This window comes from Grampus griseus (genome assembly GCF_964374135.1).
Source record: "Grampus griseus genome assembly, chromosome: 6".
In the NCBI taxonomy this organism is placed as follows: Eukaryota; Metazoa; Chordata; class Mammalia; order Artiodactyla; family Delphinidae; genus Grampus; species Grampus griseus.
This window is the reverse complement of record NC_139000.1, coordinates 3,887,551-3,912,618: the sequence shown is the minus strand read 5'-3', so window position 1 is coordinate 3,912,618 and position 25,068 is coordinate 3,887,551. Positions and strand designations below refer to the sequence as shown.

General features: G+C 44.3%; 1 protein-coding gene across 1 annotated transcript; it reads left to right on the top strand.

The window, feature by feature from the left end:
- The first annotated feature begins 536 nt into the window (after positions 1-536).
- Positions 537-25,068, top strand: GTF3C4 (general transcription factor IIIC subunit 4). The gene is made up of 5 exons (XM_082656031.1): positions 537-989; positions 8,631-10,457; positions 13,738-13,868; positions 17,174-17,262; positions 19,020-25,068. The coding sequence occupies exons 1-5, from the start codon at positions 648-650 to the stop codon at positions 19,082-19,084; spliced, it is 2,454 nt and encodes an 817-aa protein (XP_082512157.1). The 5' UTR covers positions 537-647; the 3' UTR covers positions 19,085-25,068.

The window sequence follows — 25,068 nt, the reverse complement described above, 5'->3', positions numbered from 1 at the left end:
CCCACGTGAGACGTGCGCGAGGACCCCGCGTAGCTGCCCCGCCGGGTCCTGCGCCCGCGCGCCTTCCGGGTCCCGAAGAGCCCGCGAACACACGGCCCCGCGCCTCTAGAGATCGAAGCGGCGGCCCCGTTTGGCGTCCCTAGTGGCTTGGCCTATGGCAGGGGGTGTCAAGTCACACTCAACCCCACAGTTCATGCCGTGCAGTTCTTTGAATTCCTTTGAGAAACAAAAAGAGGCGTGCCCCATCGAACCAATGTTTCCTTCCTTTGCCGCCCGGTTACTGTTCCCTCAGCACCTTAGTTGCCCCGGGAGGTCCCTAAAAGGGCTTGGGGATTGGCCACGCCGCGGCGGGGGCTGAGGAGGGGGTGGTCCCTGCCCCTCTCCCCCGCGCTGTCCAGCCCGGGCGCTTCCGTCCGGCCAGCAGAGGAGTAGCTTTTTTTTTTTTACAGGCAGCGCCTTGGCCACCTGGCAGGGCTGGGTCGCCTAGCAACGGCGGGGTCCTTCCTGGCTCGGCGGCGCTTCGGGCCTGAGGGGAGAAAACCGCAGCTAAGGACGTTGGGGGCAGGCGGCAGCGTTGCGGGAGGCGGTAACGGGACGGTGACGCGCGGTTGGTGCGTCCGGGGTCCGGCTTCTGCATCCGAGGAGAGATGAATACGGCCAAGGCCCGGGTGGGGCCCGCGGCCGACCGGCCTGCGCCACCCGAGGAGAAGGAGGGCGAGGCGGGCGGGAAGGAGCCGGGGGCGGACGCGGTCCCCGGGCCCAGCGCCGCGTTCCGCCTCCTAGTGACTCGGCGAGAACCGGCGGTGAGGCTGCAGTATGCGGTGAGCGGCCTGGAGCCGCTGGCGTGGTCCGAGGACCACCGCGTGTCGGTGTCCACGGCCCGCAGCATCGCTGTGCTGGAGCTCATCTGCGACGTGCACAACCCGGGCCAGGACCTGGTTATCCACCGCACCTCGGTGTCTGCGCCTCTCAACAGCTGCTTCCTCAAAGTAAGTCATCCCCGGGCCGCAGCCCTGGGTCTCTGCCTGCTCCCCTCCCGCGCCCGCGTCACGGGTCCCTGGGGAATCCCGGCCCACGCCTAGTCCGGGGATTCCCCTCCTCGCCTCCAGCGCTTAGGGTCACGGTTGCTTAAAAAAGAAACAAAAAACCGCCCAGACGTTTACGCCCGATTCCCCGGGTCACCCATCCATTCCACACAGACACACACACACAGTCCATTCCCGACACACACACACACACACACACACACACACGGTAGCTTAAAAAACAAACAAAAAACCGTCCAGACGTTTACGCCCGATTTCCCGGGTCACCCATCCACTCCCCCCCCACACACACACGGTAGCTTAAAAAACAAACAAAAAACCGTCCAGACGTTTAGCCCGATTTCCCGGGTCACCCATCCACACCCGACACACGCACACACCGCACACATCTCGGCCGGCTGCCGGCACACACACAGACACACACACACACCGCACACATCTCGGGAGGTCCCTCTCGGAGCCACGTTTTCCCTTCGCCCCAGCGTCTGGCCGGCTGCCAGCGCCGATTTCTTTCCTCGGCGCTTTCTGAGGCTCCACCCCCTGTTGACCCAACCCCAGACCTGCCTCTGCCGTTGCTCCTGTTGTCTGGGGCTTGCTCCCCGAGGCCTTTGGCTGGCTTTGTTTACTGTGTTGTGCCCTTCACTTGCGCCTCTTTTGCTTTGGAGGAGAAAAATTGGTTCTTTCCATTGTCTTTACTGTTTCAGTGACTTTATTATGAGTGGTCTTTGCTTCTCATTTTGCGCAGATGGATAAATACTGGATGTCGGGGTTAGTACTCCAGTTTTTCTTCAATAACTAAGAGGCTTTGGGATGTAGAACGAAAAATAGAGCTTCTGGAAAATAAGTGCAGTTCTTAAACTTAAAGCCCGAGATCTCCGTGTAAATTTAGTGCTTTCGGTTTCGTATTAACTAAGTTTGCCTTCAGAACTTTAGGGCTCCTGAAGTTTTATTGTTCTGTCATCACCATTTGCAAGTTGTTGGGTTTTTTTTTAAGTAGTAAGTCGTATTGTTCATTTAGTGGTTTAAAAGTATCGCCTGCCGTTGCAGGGGACACGGGTTCGTGCCCCGGTCTGGGAAGATCCCACATGCCGCGGAGCGGCTGGGCTCGTGAGCCATGGCCGCTGGGCCTGCGCGTCCGGAGCCTGTGCTCCGCAACGGGAGAGGCCACAACAGTGAGAGGCCCGCGTACCGCAAACAAAACAAAACAAAAAAAAAGTATTAAAACTTTTGCTGTTTCTTTTATAGATCTGTATGCATATATGTGACAGTCAAAGTGTATATTCATTCTTTCAACACATTTTTGAATACCACTGTGTATCAGCTAGGCACCAATCTAGGTTCTGGAAGTAAAGCATTATACAAAACAAAGTCCCTGTCCTCATGGAGCTTACCTTCTTTTTGCAAGTCGTGAACAAATAACAGTGTAATAATAGATAGTGATAAACGTTGTAAGGATATGTATCTATATAAAGAGAACGTATTTTTGTGAACTTGAAGTTTTTTTAAAAAAACTCTTACTCTGCACAGCCATTTAAAATAGGAATCACTAACTGGGTAGGGTACAGGGAACCCACACCACTTTTTAGGATACTTAATCCAAGTTTGAAACTGATAAGTTGATGTTGAGTTGGATCATTGGTAAACCTGTATGACTAAGCCTTCTAAGATCTTGGACAAGATGTGAACAAATTGATTCAAGTATAACCAATCAGGTGGATAGATGTTCTTAATGCTCCTGAACTGAGAAACACTCAAGGAAGGGGCAGAACAAAGGGGTTTTAAAAGGTGTATCCTCTGCTGAAAAGGAACTTACTGTCGCTCAGGATGTTCACATGCACATCAGCTAGAGAAAATCTTAAGTGTGTGTCTCAGTATGGTAGAGATTTAATACTTTAGCAGAGAGAATTTAAAGAAAGGAAGGAATAGTGAAGCGAGATGCTCTTACCAGGGAAGGTTATTTGGTGGTGAATCTGCAGCAGACCTAAAAAAAGGTAGGGTTTGGGTTGTAAGAAGTCCTCCGGAGGAAAGGGTCATCCAGATGGCAGCAATGAGGTGCCCGTCTCGCACACATACATGCAAATCATGAGCGTAACATGCTGCTGTTCGTGTAAATAATGATGGGTCAGCAGTTGAGTTCAAGTAGCTTTCCTAGAGAGTCAGAGGAAGTAAAGTGAGGCCAGTTTGGGAACTTTGAAGGTCAGTCTGAGATGGTTGACTTCAATCTAGGAAGGCCTAAAGTGCTGTTACAATATCATGGACGTGGACTGACCTGGTGTGGTTCAGGAATATGAATCTGGCTGGCCTAGAGGCAAGTACATGATTGTTGGCGTCAGTATAAAACAGGGGTTAAGAGATTGCACTTTGGCACCAGATAGCAAGATAGGCCTATCTATAAAAGGAGAGTAATAAAACCTACCTTGGGCTTCCCTGGTGGCGCAGTGGTTGAGAGTCCGCCTGCCGATGCAGGGGACGCGGGTTCGTGCCCCGGTCTGGGAAGATCCCACATTGCTGCGGAGCGGCTAGGCCCGTGAGCCATGGCCGCTGAGCCTGCGCATCCAGAGCCTGTGCTCCGCAATGGGAGAGGCCACAACAGGTAGAGGCCCGTGTACCGCAAAAATAAATAAATAAATAAATAAAGCCTTGTTTACAATTTTCAGAAGATTCAGTTAAATATATATTTATATATGTACATACATGTACATACATACACATGTGTAATTACTTAGCACAGTTCCTGGCACACTGTAAATGCTCAATTTGAAAAATAGTCATACAAGTATGAAGGAAGGAGCTTGGGTTAATGCTATGACTGTGGATATGAAGTTATTTATAGTACTGTATTCTGATAAAAATTTGACTCTGTAGTTGGTTCCACACCTGAGAAATGAGTAATAGGAAATCTTTATATATCCCTCTGGTAATTGATTGCTTTCCTGAAATTAATTAGTGGCATCTTCCCCTTCGGCACTGTTCTTCGGTATGCACATCACAGAAACCACCAATCAGCAGGCTTACTAGCCTAGCACTGCCTGGTGAATGAATGCTGAGTTGTCCTGCAATTCTAAAAGAGGCTTCTGTGGGATAAAACTGGAGTAATGGTAGGAATGTAAAGAAGTCTCTATGTGTACTTTGACTGCACTACCCGTTGACAGTCCCTGTGGATTTAAATCTACTTGGTGCTGTCCAGCTCGCTGTAACATGAAAGATGGACATTCTGCAACCTAGATTTCAGTATGTAGCACTGCTAGAAGGTAGATACTAAACCTCTTTGAAGCTTTTGTCTGATCATTATTTAGATTATGAATTTTTTCAGGAAAATATGCAGTTAAATAATAGTTGACATATTATCTGCAATTTGCAAGTTACTGTCCTGGGCACTGAGGTTATGTGATATAAAGGTGAATGATATAAATCTGAAAAGCAATAAAATAGTGACTTAAGAATAAGTTGCGGACTTCCCTGGTGGCACAGTGGTTAAGAATCCGCCTGACAATGCAGGGGACATGGATTCGAGCCCTGGTCCGGGACGATCCCACATGCCGTGGAGCATCTGAGCCCATGCACCACAACTACTGAGCCTGCGCTCTAGAGCCTGCGAGCCACAACTGCTGAGCCCATGTGCCACAACTACTGAAGCCTGTGTGCCTAGAGCCTGTGCTCCGCAACAAGAGAAGCCACCGCAATGACAAGCCCACGCACCACAACGAAGACCCAACGCAGCCAAAAATTAATTAATTAATTTAAAAAAAGAGTAAGTTGCAGTTTCTTTTCCCATTGGACTGCTGATTTAATGAATCATCTAGTTGTACACAGTTCCAAATTCTAATAATATATGCATAACTAATTTGTATCAGTTGTTAAGAACGTTAGTAACATTAACTCCATCTACTACATTAAGTAAAATAACTATTTCCTGTCTTTGGAATTATATTCCTGCCCTCAAGAAGTTTGCTATCTAGTAGCTTCAAATGAGTTTTTATTTGTTAGGTGCTTACAAAGTACGTAGCTATTAGTTGTAATAGTGGCCAACTAGGAACGGGCCACTATTGGCTGATTGGCTGGGGGTCAGCCTCTGGGAGCTAGACTCTTAACTGGTATGCTTCTAGGGCATCTGAGTACTTGTTTTGATTTGTTAACTAGTTTGTGATATGGAGAGTTGAGGGGAGGTCCAGTAGGCTAATTCAAACTACCTAACATATTAGAAATTACTGCACAAAAAACCCTAAGGACTTTCCCTACTGGCTGACATCCACACTGCTCTCCATTCCGTCAAGGATTCTTCCTGCAGTGAGTAGGACCAAGCTTGAGCTTCCTTTATTTCATTCTGCTGCTGTTTGGGGTTACGCATTCTGTAAGTTTACTTTCAGTTCTATAGTAGATTTTATTGTAATAGTAAATTATCCTAGTCTGAGGATTATTGCTTAGTTTACAGTATTATGGGATTTGGTGAACAATTTTATATCTACCCTTCATTTGGTGGACAACTTAATGCCTATCTACCCTGCATTTTACATACTTTTATTAGGTCTCATTAACATTTACTTAATCCTCAGAGAGTATTAATAATTGTCATCATAGATAACATTTATTGAGTATTTATTAGTATGTGCTTTACATACATTGACTTAATTAACCTTCCAAACTCTATGAGAACATGTATTATTATACTCTTTATAGATGAGGAATTAAAGCCAGAAGGTTTAAACAGTTTGCTCAGGGTTACAGAGCTAGTGTATGATAGAGCCAGGATTTGAATCCAGGCAGTCTGGCATCACAGGAAAGATTTTCACTCAAATTTTATATACCCATCCAAAGCTCTGGGCTTTGATTAGCATTGTTTTATTAACAGGTTAGCCAGTGACACCTGTATTTAATTGGAATTTCCAGTCTGTATTTCTCCAGCATGTCTGTAGGTGTATCCAAGAGACTACACTAAAATCAAGATACACTGCCCAAGACACAATTTCCAGAGATGACAGCCCCCTGAAAGGTTCTGTTGTTTAAAAAAAAAAAGTTTGGACGTATGGACACCAAGGGGGGAAGGGTGGGGGTGGGATGAACTGGGAAGATAGGGACTGACACATATACACTAATATGTATAAAATAGGTAACTAAAGAGAACCTTCTGTAGAGCATAAGGAACTCTACTCGATGCTCTGTGGTGACCTAAATGGGAAGGAAATCCAAAAAAGAGAGGATACGTGTGTACGTATAGCTGATTCACTTTGCCGTACAGCAGAAACTAACAACACTGTAAAGCAACTATACCCCAGTTTTTTAAAAATGGTAAAAAAATAAATAAGTAAATAAAAAATAAAAGTTTGGATAACTCTGGTTAAATAAGTCTCTTCAGTAGCTCCCTGGCTATAACTCTTGATGGGGGAATAATATATAATATATAGCATTTTCAAAACTTATTTGGTTATAGACCTCTTTTTCAAGGGGCAATTGAGGGGAGTGATGTTCTGTTTTACACACTTTAGGAAAAGTTAGTCTTCTAATTCATTTGTTGGACTTTATATCTACTTTTCATTTTATATGCTTATGTATTATGCAATTTAGCAGTTAACTATTTGTTGCATTATGGTTTTCTGACACATCTCTGGTTGTCCAAGCTTTATCAAGGAATGTAATGGTTCTGAGTTCATCTTCCAAGGTCTTTCTATATTCTGGAGTGTAATTGCTCTGGACTTGGGGACTTAAACTCATTTAAAGTGAGTTTCGTTATATCCATGTATATTTAGGCTTGAATTCCTTTTTAATCATGTTTAATCTACTCTTTCCAGTTTGAAGATCAGCCTCTATGTAAAAGAAGATTGACACTAAAAAGGAATCGAAAGATTCTGCTTTCTCTGTTATCCATTTCTCTAAAGACAGTGGTTCACATCCTTTTCTTCTTCCTACTTCTGACATAACAGAAACCATATTGTATTTTATTTTTATTTATTTATTTATTTTTGGCTGCGTTGGGTCTTTGTCGCTGCACGCGGGCTTTCTCTAGTTGCGTGGAGCGGGGACTACTCTTTGTTGCGATGTGTGGGCTTCTCATTGCGGTGGCTTCTCCTGTTGCGGAGCACGGGCTCCAGGCGCGCAGGCCTCAGTAGTTGTGGCACATGGGCTCCCGAGCGCAGGCTCAGTAGTTGTGACTCATGGGTCCAGTTGCTCCGCGGCATATGGGATCCTCCCAGACCAGGCCTCGAACCCATGTTCCCTGCATTAGCAGGCAGATTCTTAACCACTGTGCCACCAGGGAAGCCCCCAGAAACCATATTTTAATTGACCTGTGTTCTTTTGGGCCTTTAGCCTTTCTGGCTATTTTCTTATAGCTCTGGACCACTTTCTTTTGGTCATTTATCTCTCCTCTATCTTTAATGTCCCTTTAAAATCTTTCTAAAGAGCTCACCATTGTACGCCTAGACATTAAATAAATAGCACTGCTCATGTATGTTACAGACTTGGAGGAGGGAGAGATGAATGAAAGCTAGAATGATCTCAGAAGGCCTCAGAGTTTGACCTGGTAGGAGGGATGGGATTCAAATAGAAGGAACGAGAGCATTCTACACAAGGGAGCCAGGGAAGGCAGAATGGGAGTGTTCAGGGAACGGCAAATAGTCTAACGGCAGTGGACATTATTCTATACAAACAGTGGACAGGCACTTCCCTGGTGGCGCAGTGGTTAAGAATCCGCCTGCCAATGCAGGGGACACGAGTTCGAGCCCTGGTTTGGGAAGATCCCACATGCCACGGAGCAACTAAGCCCATGTGCCACAACTACTGAGCCTGCGCTCTAGAGCCCACGAGCCACAACTACTGAGCCCACGTGCCACAACTACGGAAGCCCATGTGCCTGGAGCCTGTGCTCCGCAACAAGAGAAGCCACCACAGTGAGAAGCCTGTGCACCGCAACGAAGAGTAGCCCCCGCTCACTGCAACTAGAGAAAGCCTGCACAGAGCAACGAAGACCCAACGCAGCCAAAAATAAATTAAGAAAAATAAATAAATTAATTAAAACAAGAAAAGAAAGAAACAGTGGACAGAACTGTTGGAGTTGGCTCTCAGCATAATTTGTAAATGAAATTTCAGATAGAAAACTTAAGAGCTGACATTTGTATTACAAAAATATTGTTAAAAATCCAGACATCTAATTGTATCAAAGATGTATATAGGTAGATATTTTTTCATGACTTTCTCCTTTATTGTTTTGTGACTAGTTCAGCAGAATGCTTAGCTGACTCTTTAGAATCAAGTACATCTTTGTCATTGCTACTGCATATGTCAATTCTGAGAACCATGTGGGAACGAGGCTATGAATAATGACAGCACTTATTCTGACCCTTAAAAAAAAATTGCCATTACCTGAGTGAATGCTCACTTAGGTTTAGACACGGGCTTGATCTTTCAAATGCATGTCATGCCAAAATTAACAGAACTGATATCAAATTACTGTTTTACATATTTATAATATGTAAACGTGTAACTGATTTATGTATTTATGTGAATCAGTTAATTCACCCTAATCAATGTAAATATAGTCCTCTTAGAGTGAAATATTTATCTGATAGTTTTTATATCTCTTATTTTCAGGTTGGCTCAAAAACGGAAGTTGCTGAGTGTAAGGAGAAATTTGCCGCCTCTGAAGACCCCACAGTCAGTCAGACTTTCATGTTGGACAGGGTGTTCAACCCTGAGGGGAAGGCTTTGCCACCACTGAGAGGATTCAAGTACACTAGCTGGTCCCCCATGGGCTGCGATGCTAATGGCAGGTGCCTCCTGGCAGCGCTGACCATGGACAATCGCCTGACCATCCAGGCTAACCTCAACAGACTGCAGTGGGTCCAGCTGGTCGACCTGACGGAGATTTATGGGGAACGTCTTTATGAGACCAGTTACAGGTTCTCTAAAAGTGAGGCCCCGGAAGGGAATCTCAGGGATTTTGCTGAGTTTCAGAGAAGACACAGCATGCAGACACCAGTCAGGATGGAGTGGTCAGGCATCTGTACCACTCAGCAGGTCAAGCATAACAACGAGTGCCGCGACGTGGGCAGCGTGCTCCTGGCCGTCCTCTTTGAAAACGGCAACATTGCTGTGTGGCAGTTTCAGCTACCGTTTGTAGGAAAGGAATCTATCTCTTCATGCAACACAATTGAGTCAGGAATCAACTCTCCTAGTGTTTTGTTTTGGTGGGAATATGAGCACAATAATCGGAAAATGAGCGGCCTTATCGTGGGGAGTGCTTTTGGACCTGTAAAAATTCTTCCTGTCAATCTCAAAGCAGTTAAAGGCTATTTCACGTTAAGGCAGCCTGTCGTCTTGTGGAAAGAAATGGACCAGTTGCCAGTACACAGCATCAAGTGTGTACCGCTGTATCACCCTTACCAGAAGTGTAGTTGTAGCTTAGTGGTGGCCGCAAGAGGACCCTATGTGTTTTGGTGTCTTCTTCTGATCTCCAAAGCAGGTCTGAATGTTCACAATTCTCACGTCACAGGCCTGCACTCACTGCCGATTGTCTCCATGACTGCAGACAAGCAGAATGGGACGGTATATACTTGTTCCAGTGACGGGAAGGTGAGGCAGCTGGTTCCCATTTTCACAGATGTTGCATTGAAGTTTGAACACCATTTGATTAAACTCTCGGATGTGTTTGGCTCAGTGAGGACACACGGGATAGCTGTGAGCCCCTGTGGTGCGTACCTGGCCGTCATTACCACTGAGGGCATGGTCAACGGCCTCCATCCCGTTAACAAAAACTACCAGGTTCAGTTTGTTACTCTCAAAGCCTTTGAAGAGGCAGCTGCTAAGCTTCTGCAATCTTCAATTCAAAATCTCTTTAAGCAGGTAGATTTAATAGACCTAGTACGTTGGAAGATTTTAAAAGATAAACGTATCCCTCAATTTTTACAAGAAGCTTTGGAAAAAAAGATTGAAAGCAGTGGGGCCACCTATTATTGGCGTTTCAAACTCTTCCTCCTGAGGATTTTATACCAGTCAATGCAGAAAACCGCTTCAGAAGCCTTATGCAGACCCATCCTTGAGGACTCAAAAATCTTACTAGTTGACTCACCTGGGACGGGCAATGCTGAGGGCGAGCAGCAGGAAGAAGGCGCTGCCTCCGAACAGACGACTAAGCAAGGCCTTCAGGAGAGGAGCAAAGGAGGTGATCCAGAGGGCCCCACAGATGACTCAGTCACTCAGCCTGGAGACACTGGAGGCCGAGAGCCAATGGAAGAGAAACTCCTTGAAATCCAAGGGAAAATTGAAGCTGTGGAAATGCACTTGACCCGGGAGCACATGAAGCGAGTCTTAGGCGAAGTATACCTGCACACCTGGATCACAGAAAACACTAGCATCCCCACCCGGGGACTCTGTAACTTTTTAATGTCTGATGAAGAGTATGATGACAGAACCGCACGGGTAGGTGTTCATTAACAAAAACACTGAAAAGTCTGCTTTCTTTGTGAGAAAGAAATGACCTAAACTTAGTTCGTAAAGCTCCACTTTGCTTTGACATTTTTTAGGTAATTGATTGGCATGAGGTGCAGGAGAATAAATAAGAAACAGATTAATGCAGAGGACATACTCATATCACACAAACAATATTGCAGTTCTTACTCTCACTGTGGCCTTGATTGGTACGCAAGGTTTGAGAGATTTCCAGGCTGTGGATGAGCTCCAGAAGCAGACCACGCTGTGATTGGGCAGACCCAGCAGGGGAAGTGTGGCACACCCTCCTTTCCCTTCCTGTTTGCAGGTTTGGGAAGTGGGAGGACTGTGGCCGGGACTGTTTCCATTTGATAGTACTTGAGGGGGTCTTCTGATTTAGTCTAGAAGGGCATAGGAGCTAAACAAATAATTACTTATACATTGTTGTTTTGTTACAAAAACTGGGTATAATCTTTATTTTGATGGTAGAACAGTCTTACAGTATTATCCAAAATGTATTTCACAGAATTCAAGTTCCCTGACAGAACAGTAGGGTTCCAAGCTTGGGGAAATACTGCATACTCTATACTCCTCTTAAAGGTTCCCAGTGTACATCATCCTTCTAAGGGTTCTGGGAATTCCTATAGGAAAGAAATCATTTAACTTTGTGTAGCTCAGTGTTGTATAGACTTATTAATCAGGAATCCTGAGCTAACAGCTTTTAAAATCCTGAAGAATTGTGTTTTAAGGAACATACTGTATACTAAAATATTCAGGACCACAGATGTCTGTGGTTCTTTTTACTCTGAAGCTTGATATTTATGCTCACTGCCTGAAGTCTTATCTAAAATATTAATTGCAGGTAATAAATTCAGATATCTTCCATGCCTAATGTCAAACCATTTGCGAATCACTTGTTGCGTTTTCTTGTTGGAAAGGGGTGTGTGTGTGTGTGTATACGTACCCGTACACCCCTAAAATTATTTCTTAAGGATGTTTGCAACAATCTGATGTTGACTGAAAAAAAATACACAACCTAAAAGTTCAGTTACATTTTATTTGGCAGACAAAACTGAGGACTTAAGCCTGGGACACAGCATCTCAGATAGCTCTGAGGGACTGCTCCCAAGGGGCAAGGGGGTGGAGCCAGGATCTATTGGAGTTGTTGCAACAAAGACCAGGGTAGTTGGAGCATTAAAGATTACTGTTAATTAAGGAAAACTAGATATCTGAAGTTAAGAAATTTAGCACTTTTCTATGTATGGGAAGATGCAAAGTCTGGGCTCACTGAAATCATTCCTTTGATGTGCACCTCAGCTACATGGGGCCAGTATCCTGTGCTTCTCATCTCGAGTCTCCTTGGTGCCCCAGCAGGGGTGGCTGTAGTGGCTGACTGCTAGGTGCCGGGGCAGGGTGGCAGGGTCGGGGTGGGGGGGCATCCTGCCTCCATCATGAGTTCCCTCAGGGCTCACCGACGGGTAGCTGTAATGTGATGGCTCGATGGCAGCAACATCCTTTGTTTACTGGTACGGCAGGCAGTACTTTCATTCACACCCGAGTAGTTAAGATGTACTGTTCATGTAACTGACTTTTCATCTTTGAAAGTCAACTTTTAAGAATTGTTTCATTGTGGTCTAAATTGTGTGGAAGAGTTTTCTGGTATCACTGGTTCATAGGACCTAGCAGGGATATTATAAGTGTAAAATATTAACAAAAACATTTTAGGAAATTTGTAATGGAAGCCGGTCGGCAATGATTCAGAATAATTGTCCAGATGCTGCATGAACATGGAAAGCTACATTTAGCATAGTTACTTGGTTCCAACAGAGCCAATTTAAAGAAGGGAAGATTATACTCTGCCCATCTACAGCAACTGAGTTTTGATTGAACACGATACGTTTCATGTTTTAAAATCCTACTGCGTAAAACAAATGTTTTTTGTTTTGGAGTTTACTAGTTAAAGGCTAAGGAGAGTACTTAACTTGTAACTTGGAATTTATAACTTTCTTTATCCCCTGCTTTGAAGGTTGCTCGTGAAATCTGACAGTAAACCATTGGACAGTTTTCTTAATAAATGCACATATTTTGAAAGATAGGGAATAAACTTTGTTTTCAACAACTAAAAAATAAAGTAAAATCCTACTTTTACTTTATTCATAAAATGTTCATAAAAATGAATCTTTTCAAACCTAGTACATTGGTTGTCCCTGCTATAAGGGACCATAAATAAGAATTTTCAAGGCCAAAAAGGCCAAAAGTTAATGGGCTTTAAATTTGTAAATTATATGTAGAGTAGGTAAGACACCCTTTTGAGCTATTAAGATACCCTTCAGAACTTCAGTGAACTAATTTTAGTGAATCACAGACTAAGAAGTTCTTACACAAGAGCTTAAGTGTCAATGGATTAAAACTTTGAAGGACATTATCTGCTAGTAAGACAAGGTAGTTCTTAAGGATTGGTGTATCCCATGCCTCCCAGTAATATAGCTGGTAAAGGTGTTTTTCCAACAAAATAATGAAGTAGATCAGTGTTTTGCAGACTTTCATTTTTGGAGTGATGCAACTCTAATAAAGCAGAGAAACAAGCAAAGCTGAAGTAGGGCCAAGGCCTAGAGCCCGCCCCGTCCATCTCTCCCACTCCCACGGTGGGTCCCGCCATGCCTCTGCTGTGGGGTCGGTTGGTCTCCAATTGCAGGCTGACTGGATTGGTCATGGGTCTTTGGGCCATCAGAAGGGGAAATTATTATTTTTTAATCTTGATTATCTTTTTACTTTGTAAGCTTTTCTTAAAGAATAGACTTTTTTTTTTAACATCTTTATTGGGGCATAATTGCTTTAAGAATAGACATTTCTATAGTTCTACAGAGTTAGTGTTTCACATGATATTTTGCCTATAGAGATTATGTTTTTCTTAAAGTCAAAACATTGTAAGTATAGCTGAATACTTTGTCTTCTAACAGAACTCTGAAGTCCTTGTTTCAGAAGCAATTAAAGGCAAGTAATAAGATTTGCGTTTTCAGAACAGTTTTCCCTTTAGTGGGTAAAGTTCACTCTGTCGTCACAGGGTGCCTGAATGAATTTATTTTGTTGTACTCAGCCAGTTGACACGAGTTGAAGGTCCAGCTTTTTTACTTTTCAGAGAGAGTGCTGGGCCTATGTGGAGATGCAGAGCTCCTGCTGTGTGTCAGATGCCATGTAGGTTTCCATTTCTCCTCTGTTTTAGGAAGCCCTGCGCTCACCACAAAACATGCTGACTGCTTTGTCTCACTAGGTGCTGATCGGACACATCTCAAAGAAGATGAACAAGCAGACTTTCCCTGAGCACTGTAGTTTGTGTAAAGAGATTTTGCCATTCACAGATCGCAAACAGGCAGTCTGTTCCAATGGCCACATTTGGCTCCGGTAAGCTGTTTTTGCTCATTTTCCAGTTTTGTGTCACACAAACCACTGTAAAGTGTTTATCCAAAGTGTATGTTGCCCATGCCATTAGGTTGGAGAAAAGCTGCTACTATAAAACCTGGTGTGGGCTTTCTACCATCCGTTTGACTCAAGCGAGACACCCTTTAATGATGGGTTATTTTCTGCGTCTTGTATATAGGGGGTTATTTATTTTGGTAATATTATTTTGCTCTGAAGTAGCATTAAATTTTTAAAAATCAGTATGACAAAAGCAATACCTGCTGAAGTTAATAGAATATAAAGTGCTTCTGTACTCTGTTTGGTTTATCTCTAACAAAAGATAGAGGTCTTCCTCCGTCTCACTCTAAGAGGGAACCTTGGCACGTCTTCATCTTATGGCCCCACGGGCTGCACGTGCCGCAGTTGGTCACTCCCTCTTCCTCCTCCTTAAAGCGCTTTGTTATCACCTGGCCCTCTGGACACAGTATCTCCTTGATGTCCGTCTTTGGACCTGTCTTTCTTCTGTCACCACTCTCCCTGGACTGTCGCCTATCATCTGTACACTGGTGACTTAAACATATTGCTTTAGTCTGAATCATTCCCCTTCAGTCTAGACTTCATATCTAAGCACCTGCTCAGTTGCTCTGTTTGGAAGTTTTAAAGGCATTTCAAATTTGAATCCAGCCTTTTCTTGCTACCTCCACCTCTACATCCCTGGTCCACGACACCATCATCTCTTGCCCAGATTATTATAGTTATCTCCCAGCCCATCTTCTGTGTCTTTCCTTGCCCCCTCCAGGCTGTTTTAAGTAGAGCTGAGGTTGTGATCCTATTATGACCTCATCAGCTCATGTCACCCCCTCTGCTCAAAACTCTCTAGTGGCTGCCCATTTCTGATGAGTAAAAGCTAAAATCCATTCAGTGGTCATGACTCCATGGCCTGGCCCCCATCAAGGGGGCCATTTTCTCCGGCTTGCTGACTTCACTCAAGTTGCACTGGCCTCCTTGTTCCTCAGGTACACGCGGCACCCCTCCCACCCTGGACGTCTTCACTGGCTGTCCTCTCTGCCCGGGGTGCTCTTCCAGCAGGTGTCCACAGGGCTTCCTTCCCAGCCACACTGCCTAAAATCGTGACACCTGATGACATCCCTCTCCCATCTCAGTATGTAGTCTTCATCCCTCTTCCTTGCTTTATTTTCCTCCTTAGCAGTTATCACCACTATATATATATATATATATATTTTTTTTTTTTTTTGCGGTACGCGGGCCTCTCACTGTTGTGGCCTCTTCCGTGTGGAGCACAGGCTCTGGACGTGCAGGCTCAGCGGCCATGGCTCACAGGCCTAGCCACTCCACGGCATGTGGGATCTTCCCGGACCGGGGCACGAACCCGTGTCCCCTGCATCGGCAGGCGGACTCTCAACCACTGCGCCACCAGGGAAGCCCTATATATATTTTTTTTAATGAGGAACCTTCTCTTTCTTTTTTATAAATCTATTTTATTTATTTTTGGCTGCGTTGGGTCTTCGTTGGTGCACATGGACTTTCTCTAGTTGCCGCGAGCGGGGGCTACTCTTGGTTGCGCGACGCGGGCTTCTTATTGCGGTGGCTTCTCTTGTTGCGGAGCACGGGCTCTAGGCGCGTGGGCTTCAGTAGTTGTGGCACGTTGGCTCAGTAGTTGTGGCTCGTGGGCTCTAGAGCACAGGCTCAGTAGTTGTGGTGCACAGGCTTAGTTGCTCCGCAGCATGTGGGATCTTCCCGGGCCAGGGCTCCCACCCGTGTCCCCTGCATTGGTGGGCAGATTCTTAACCACTGCACCACCGGGGAAGTCCCACTTAATATATTTTTACTTTATGTTTTTCTCCTTTCTCTGGAATAGAAAGTTCATGAAGACAGGCAATTTGGTTGTTTTGTTCATGGCGATTTCTAGAACAATGCCTGGTGTGTGGTAGGCACTCAGTAGGTTTTTAAAGCTTATTTCCAGTAGAAACAGGATTGTGCGTTAACTACCTTAACAACTTGCGTGTTCTCTTAGCAAGACGTTGTGGGCATTTTCCACATCAGTACATAGATCCCCTTCCTAACAGCTGTAGAGTTCTCCACTGTATGGATGCTCCGGCACTCCCTCTTACTGACGGATGTCTGGATTTCCCGGCCGTTGCTGTGTCCCTAGACTTCCGATCTGACTGTTCTGCCTTATGTTTGCGGAGAAGAGGAAACCAGCTTGTAATAGTAGTGGCCTTGTAACGGTAGCCACTTGCGCCTGTTGGCGTTGCCAGCATGCCAGGCATGACTCTGAGCAGTACCTGCATCCTGAGCCACACGAGGGGCGCCGCCACTGTTCCCATTTTTACAGATGAGGAAACTGGGGACTGTGGAAGTCCGAATTTGTCCAGAGGCAACAGGTGGCTAGCGGCAGAGCTGAGAACTTGGCCTATACATTGTTGTCCCTCAGATGGCTTCTTCCACAAAAATTATTTTCATTTTTGCTGATTGAAGTTAGTGCCAGAATACCTGGGTGTAATTTCTCCCGGTGAGGATGGGTGCTTGCTCCCACTCAGGTATAATCTTTCTTCCTGTACACCCAAGTCTTTACTCAAGGTAAACCTACTTGGAATTCCTTCCCCCAACCCTCCCTTCCTCTTTGTATTTTTTACTGCTTAGTTGCTCACCCTAAACACTGTTATCCTGCAGAAAACCTTCCACGCAGAGCCCAAGTGCTCTCTCTGATATCCACTGCTGCCCACCTTCCCTTATTTGCCTGGTCCTGGTAGATGCTCAGTGAATGGCCATTGGTTGGAATTGAACCTCTGAGCTTTTGTTCATGGCCCTTCTTTTTTTGCACCATTAATTTTGTCTTCTATATCTTTCAGGTTTTCCCCACTGTGCTGGGGAAGACAGTGCTTATACCTAATCTTAAAATTCACTAACAAGAATAGTTTCCAGTATAATACATAATTGATTTTTTTTAACATGAAAAATTCACAGTGCAATCAGGTGTAAGCGGACTACATTCTTTCTCAGTGCTGCAAACATGGCAAAAAAAAAAGAAGCTGCAGTGCCTGTCTGGATTAGAAGCTTTGTATCTCTTGGTTTAGCCTGACGGACACTTCCCCTTTCCTAAGCGTGGGGTGGGGTAGGTCTGGCCTGTGCAGAGGGATACATTGTCGCCATGCATTTGTGAACTGTTTTTGCCCTTTACTTAGTTAACTTGTGGTTTTAGAATAACTGTATGTGGTGAGTTACCTTCAATACTATGCTGCTTTCCACCGTTAGTAGAACTGATGGTACAATCTGTCTGCTTTCAGGTGCTTTTTAACCTACCAGTCCTGCCAGAGTTTGATATACAGAAGGTGTTTGCTCCATGACAGCATTGCCCGCCATCCAGCCCCAGAAGGTGAATGCTTTCCCAGCTTGTGGGAGGGTGAGGTTGAGCACCCCCAAGTCCTCCCTCCTGCTTAGTCTTGCGCCATCAGGGATGGTGAGCAGGCTCCTCGTGCTCTGTACACTATTATCACAAACCACAGCTAATTAAAAAGTGGTCACTGGAACATTATTCACGTTAACATACCTGTTGCATTTTAGTGTGGGAGTAAGTAGGGCTGCAGTTTACTGTTCTGTCACTGCAAGCAAATTATTCAAAAAAGCTTGTTTTAGATGGCATGTATAGACTATATAGTGTTTGAAGGAAAACTCTGCAACTGATAACGTATACAAAGACAGCATTGCTGAAACAGGGACATGCACTTGCAGTCATCCTTCTAGTAGCCATGGTGGGATTCTTTTTCGGGTTGGTCAGTATTCTCTTTCCTGATAGCCCTGGTGACAAAGCCCACATTTATGACATAACTAGTTGGAAATAAGATCGTAGATGTGTGTCAGGAATTAGTGATGTAAACAGCCCATGAATGTCAGTTTATGACCTGAGGTTCATTAACATCACACTAACCAAATGAGCTAACTAGACACCATTATACACCTGTGTACACTTTGGGGGTAATTTATGGTCTCAAGTAAAACAGAATGTTCTGTGTAAAACTACACCCTTACTGATTTTTGCTCTAACCTGGCTGAAGCTCTCTGATTCTGAGAAGCTGGTGTGTGGGCAGCTTGTGTTCTGTATTAACTCTTTGTTATGGAAAATGCAATCATAAAAGTAGAGAAAAAGAGTATAAGAAACTCTGATGTACCCATCATTCAGCTTCCGAAATTGCCAGCTCACGACCTTTCATGTTTCATCTGTAGTCCTCCCCCCGCCTCCCCCTCCCCCCCCCCCCCCCCCCCCCGCTTCCCTCCTCTTTTTTTTTTTTTTTGGTACACAGGCCTCTTACTGTTGTGGCCTCTCCCATTGCGGAGCACAGGCTCCGGACGCGCAGGCTCAGCGGCCATGGCTCACGGGCCCAGCCGCTCCGCGGCACGTGGGATCTTCCCGGACCGGGGCACGAACCCGCGTCCCCTGCATCGGCAGGCGGACTCTCAGCCACTGCACCACCAGGGAAGCCCCCCCTCCTCTTATTGGATTATTTTGAAGCAAATGTTGGGGGACTTTTAAACACTCATTGCAACTGAGAATTGGTATACTATTTGGACAGGAAATCAGGAAAAGATGGAAACAAATAAAAAACACACACCTGCCAGGTGACGTTGTGTTGAGCCGCATACAGCTCTTGGGAAGAATGTGAATCGCTGAGATCTGGAGAGTACTAACCGGTAGAGCACAGTATTTCACAGACCAGGGAAGTTTTTAAAAGGGGGAGAAAGTGTTGACACAGTGTTGCCATGTTTTTATTTTTCCAAGTAATGTATTTTTTAAAGTTACTGTTACTGTAATTTTATAAGAGTATTTTAACATTATCCACGTATGAAGGATATACTCTGAGAACAAAGTATAGTCCTTTCTTTAAAGAGAATAAATTTAGCTTCATGAGACACTCATTCATTGCCCTTATTTTCCTATTGCATCACGCACTCAGCTTTGGGGACCACAGATTTAGTCCAGCCTCGTCTAGAACGTTGTAGTGAGGGGCTCTGTGCAGGGACACAGAGCTGGAACCAGAGTGCCCATCCCTTAATACTGTGGTCCATCCAGGGCTCATCCCATTTGATTGCCTTTTCTGAAGTTTACGCTCAATACTGCTTGTCTTACTTTTGTAGATCCTGACTGGATTAAGAGGTTACTGCAAAGCCCCTGCCCTTTCTGTGATTCTCCTGTCTTCTGAATGTCCAGGATGGGAAGATGGAAAGGGCATGTACTCTGCTGTGGAAAGTGCCGTCCAGCCCCAAGAGCTAGGACGCGCAAGAGGAGAGGCACCCTTCATGACTGTACATAGGGCGTGGGGACTCACTGCTGAAGTGTGTTCTCTGTCTCCAGGGACTAAAGAATGTCTTTAAAGTGACTGAGTGCAGAGATTTTAAGTCCTTTTGAGATGAACATTATCCCCCAACTCCTTGCCAATGAGGAACTTATTTTTCAAGTGTCTTGACTGAAGCAGTTTGAACAAAACGCATGCCCTGTCATTTCTCAGAACAGAATGGTCCCTTCTAGGGAGTATGGATAAGGGCCTTGCTGGGCCGAGTTAGGCTTTTTAATTCTGGCCTTGGTCTGGAACTGTCTTGTGGCTCCAGGGAGCTGTAGTTACCTGGTACGTGGTATGCAGTGTCCCAACAGATATTAAAGTGTCTGAAACAACCTGTGGGCCTGATATTCGGTTCTCAACAAACAACTGCAGATCTGCATCCTGCCAGTTGTTTTTCATGCATATTGAAAACATTTTCTTAAAACTATATATTTTAAAGAGGTTGAAGCCAAGACTAAAGTTGGTTTTAATGTGTCAAAAGATCAGGTGACTCTTGTAAGTTAATAATTGTGACATTTTTAATGATCTCTCCCATGTCATCAGTTTCCTGCTCTGACTCCTTCACAGGTATAAGGATGTCAAGTATTCCTGTTCACCTGCATCACAACCCTCTTCAGACTTACCTGTGACAACTTGGTGAGATATTTGTACACAGAGGAAAAGTAATATTTTCTCCTTTTTTATTAAAACATTTAATATTTTTAATGTTGATATTTCCAGACGTATCATTTATATCCCGAGTCTGTCTAGAGACGTCCAGAAAGAGACAGGCAGCTCAGAAGTGTGGACCCTTGAGCTCTGGTGCTATTGTGTGTGTAGCTCAGTCAACCAGAGGCTGGGAATTCCTTCCCTCTGCAAAGGTCCTCGATATTTATAATACAGGTATTTTCCTGTGGACTGTTAAGAAGAGATGTTAGACATTAATTGGTCTTAAAACCTACAATTAACAATAGACATTCTAGAACTACAGTGTCCTTGGATTTTTAAAATAAGTATCCTAGGGATTGGTGCTAATTAACAGGACTGTAATGCACTCACCTTGAAATGGTGCATATTTCTGGGAAGTTGGATGGGAAATACAAAATGTGAAATTTAAGTGATATTAAACCTTTATTCTAACACTTATTCTTGCTTTTATTTTTGTATCCTTAGTGAAAGACATTTTGTCCTCACTGAGAAACGCTTGCTGTTTGGAGAGCATGTAACAGCAACACCGCTCCCGCCTGTAGGCTCTCTCCCCCTAGTGTCTTCCCTGCTCTGTCCGTAGCTATTGGAGACAAGAGCCCTTAAGAGGCACTTCCAGACAGTCTGCTTTGAAATGTCTTTTGTTTCCCTTTCAAATTTTTGTTTTTGTCTCCTGTGTTTAATTCTGTATTTCTGCTGCTGTTTAGTTCTGCTGGATCATCTGCTTATCTTTCTCATTTTGGTGGTAATTTCAAGAGGAGTGTTTATCCAGACTTCAGGGTCCAGCATGTTCAAATGATTGTCAAGGAAGAGAACCAGGCAACATTAAAATCAGGAAGAACACAGCTCAGGAAGCTGTATAGCTGCGGTCGTTTGTGCCTAGAGCTGTTTCACTTTACAGTAAATATGACGGTAAAAATTGAGATCCTGTCAGGGAATTCTTGCAGTTTCTATACTCAGAGCACGTGCTGAGTTTCACTTATACTCAGAGCACATGCTGAGTTCCACTTATACTCAGAGCACGTGCTGAGTTTCACTTATTTTTTTTTCCTAATCAGAGTTAGTAGTTGATTTGTTCTTACTGAGGAATTTTGTGCTGCTGCCATTTAAAACTTACGTTAAGTTTTTATTTAAAGCAGTTATGCATTTGGGGGGAAAATTTGACTCTTAGGAATAAACTAAAAAGGGTCACCTGAGTTATTTTGTATGTCTGGGTAGCAGTAAACATGGCAACTCTTTTACTAGAACGTGGCTTCTCTCTGGGGGGCTCTGCCCAATGGCATTCTTAAGGCTGAAATCCAGCCAGCACCTGCCTCAAATTTCTGCACACCGAGTTGGGAGCCCTCTGCCCCCTTTCCCCACCCCTCCCTTCTGTGGAGGTTAATCCATTGACCTGTGAGAACGAGAGGAGATTTTCAGTTAATGGCAGCATCACACAGTGCGCTTCTGAATGTCCTAAGGGTCAGCATACTTGGTGACAGAGTGGTGAGCAGCGAAGCCCTGGAAGAGCGTGAGGGACGCCGGGAAACTGTCTCCTGGTTTACACTTAGCATATGCCCTCTGTGCCTTCCTAGAACTCACCTGATCTGTGTAGTGGATTTCAAGTTAATTTCAGCTGTCACCGCTCCACAGCGTGGATGAGACGGCCATGATGCCGCTGCTTTGCATGAAGGTGCAGGAGCAAAGGTCCTGTGCAATTAGACCTTCTAAGCCATGACAGTGTTGCATTTTGGGAGTCTGATGTCCACACCTGTGTCACACTTTCTTTGTTGAGGGTTATTTGTTCCTGTTATTTTAGATAAGAAATTGAGAGTTCGTTAGGCCTGATACTCATTCTGAAATCCTATGTCCACTACCCAGACTTCAAGCCATCTCTGCCTACTATTGTATCTGCCCAAACTACCAGTTATTTTTCAATGTCAGGAATTATTAGAACCACTGGTGAAGCTCATGGTCGAGGGTGACATTTTTCTGCTTCTCCCTCTAGGAAGTTTTTGAGAATGTTAATGCTGGGGCGTGTGGGCTAGACCTATTAGCAGCCTTCACCAGTTAGGTTAAAAGAAGGTCAGAGGGTAATAATTGAATATTAAAATATATTCTGTTGTAACTGTAATGGTGTCAGATTATATGCAGAAGAAATCAAGGCTCATTGGTCTTGTCTGGAGGAACACAGAGCTGCTTTTTCAGAGCACCCGCTCTCCTGGCAGCACTGAGCTGTGTCGGGGTTTGGTGAATTGCCGCGGCTCCTGGAATGAAAGCAGGAATTACTGTCACTGTACGATTTCCACGGGTCCATCCATCCTCTCTGCTCCTGACCTCCCTCTCCCTCCCTTCCAGGAGGGGTCCTCTCCATTTCCGTCCCTTTAGTTCTCTCAGCTTTAGGACACCTTCTGAGCTACCAGATTTGAAAGAAAAATAGGTTTGTGATAAAATTTCTAAAAACTAAATCACATAGCAGGTCTCCCTTCCTAGAAGAAACTATTAAACAGTAGTTTTTCTTTCTAAGAGTAATAGTGTTAGTTGTTAACAACTTGATAAACTGTATCTGGTTTTCTTCAAAACTCTGAATTATAATTTCCCTGTTGGAAATTTCCCACACCTTCAGGCTGGACTTTGGGCAGAGTGGGCTGGATTTCATCTCCCTGCCACCACCCGCTCTGCTCCCCAAGCCAGTTATTCCTGACAAGCAAAAAAAAATTCTGGCTATATTCAAAGTCAGCAGGCCTAAACTTTTTTAAGGGAAAGATAGGTTCTGCCCTTTTTTCTTTTTAGAGATGGGACAGCACAAACAGCAAATAGCTGGACCAATAAAAGCATCTCTTTACGGCTAGCCCTGCGTGGACTGTTGGGGTCTGCAGGCTTCCATGGTTGAGTGTGAACAAACACATCCCTGTGCTCTCACGCTGCTACCTGTGTGGGTGGGGCTCAGCAGCTCTGTTGACAGCAGAGCGGCTCGGGCATCTAGCCTCTCCCCTCACCATCGTCGGATTGTAAAAATGCCTCTATAGCAGATCTAACTGAAGTGAAGTGGTTGCACTTTAGCTGTTAGTGGAAGTAGCAGCCGGCAGTTTCCAGCAGAGTTTTAGACCATGTCTCAAGTCTCATAGGTATTAAGCTTTGAACTGCTCTTTTTTGATGCTAAAAGAAGTTTTTGGAGCTAGGATCTTCATGTGATAACCTGGTATCTGCAGTTCAAGCTGACGTTAGAGCGCGTGAGATTTGACTGTCCTTATACTGCATTAAGTCAGCTTTGCAGTTGCTTCTAATGATCACTCTCACCACAGCATCGCTATCCTGGTGTACAGCAGGGTTTTTCAGAAGATGCAGAGTTGTTTCCCTGGCACAGATACACATCAGTATCAGGACTGGCTGGCTGGCCTGAGTCTGGTAAATAGGGTGCAGCCTCCTATCTGCCTGTATGGTTTGTTTTAAGATGGCTGTTTCTGAAAACTTGCTGTAGAAATCAGTAAATTTAACGGGGGAGAGACTTTATATAACGAAGTCCTGTAAAGAAGTTAATCTTTTTGTTATATAATATGTATGCCCCCAACCTCTTAATCAGATTAGGTGATTCCGCTTTTATCTTGCATTTTAACTTATAACTATACTCCGGGGGGGGAGACTTAATATATGATATGAGGTCCCAGACGGTGCGTTTATTCACCACAGTATTATATGGTTAACCAACATGGTGTTCATTCATTCATTCATTCATTCATCCCAGGCTTGGGAGGAGTTGCAAAGGGGGAATGATGATACTTTCATACTGATGTGATAAAGCAAAGGTGCAGGCTGTCTAGTTGAAATATTGTAAATGGGTTGGTGGACTTGAATTTCAGAACTCTAAATCTTATAGTTATTTCTAAGGTAAAAACTTGCTTACCTCACTATTATGAAGTCCTGTCAGTTTCATAGAAAGATCCTGTGAAATGGTCTCCTTGGATGGTGTAAGAGGTGGTGGCTTTGAAGCATTTCATGTGTTATCAGTTTGACTCTTGGCTGACAGACTGGTGAGGTCTAGGGTGTTTTGTTTTGTTTTTGGTATTAATGCAAAAATGAATTATGTCTTTTTCAAGACTGACTCAGATTTGTACTTCAGTGTATGAAAAGAAAGTGAACATCAAACTTGTGTACACAGAAATAAGCCTGTATAGAAAAATAAGTCTGTGTTGTGTAGAGTAGTATATATTTTGTTTATCCAGTGCCTGCGCTATCTTTGTGCTTGGCTTCAAATTATGTGTTTGTTTACATATGACATTTTTTGAAATAAAAAGAAAAGGCAACTAAAAACTTAAGGTTATGGAAAGGAGATGGTTTTTTAATGCTTACCATCTGATTAGGTGGTGTGTTTTAAACGTTTAGTGTGTAAATAAAAAACTTTAAGAATAATAGCACATTTTGCTTGGAATACCCCCATCCAGAAGAATTGGCTGCTTCCCTGCATTATACGTATGTACATAGTGTTCATTATTAGATTGTAAGCTCCTCAAGGGCAGGGACTGTCTGTCTCATCTTGGTAGTTCCTGCAGCACCAAGTGTCAAGTGCCTTGCACAGAGTAGGTGCTGGTGACACAGAGAATGAGTGAGTAACTTCCTGCCGCCTGTAAGACGAAGCATGGTTCACTTTTTCCAGTGTGTTCAAAACTGCGAGGAACTGGTGACCGGAAGAGGGCAGAATTCTTTCTTGGGTTTGAACTGGGTCTCCTGGGCTGAAGCAGACCATGCTGTCTCCTTTGCACTAGTTATCTTCTTTCCCTGAAGATACACTGGTGTCCTGAGCTTTTATCTGATAGTAGGGCAGAGGTTTCCGGGAAAAGTTCGAAGTGGGAAAGATTATAGAGAAAATGAAATGGAAATTATGGAGGGTGTTTGTCAAATGCAGTCCTGTGGGGCAACCTTATTTTAGTTATTACTAAAGAAAAGGGTAGCAAATTCTCTTTCTTTACCAGTTAGCTGGTTGACCAGTTTTCCAGTTAATGAAATCGTTGGTTTTTTAGCTTTTTCCCATTTTGGATACCCCGCAATTGCTCTTAGGATTCTGGTACTTAGAGTCTATTAAAGTTGCTGTGAACATCCAGTGCTGTACATAGTGGCGGTTTTGTAAATGTGAAATAACCTCAATTATGTTGTGTTTTGTATGCAGAGCCGCTAGTATTGTTATC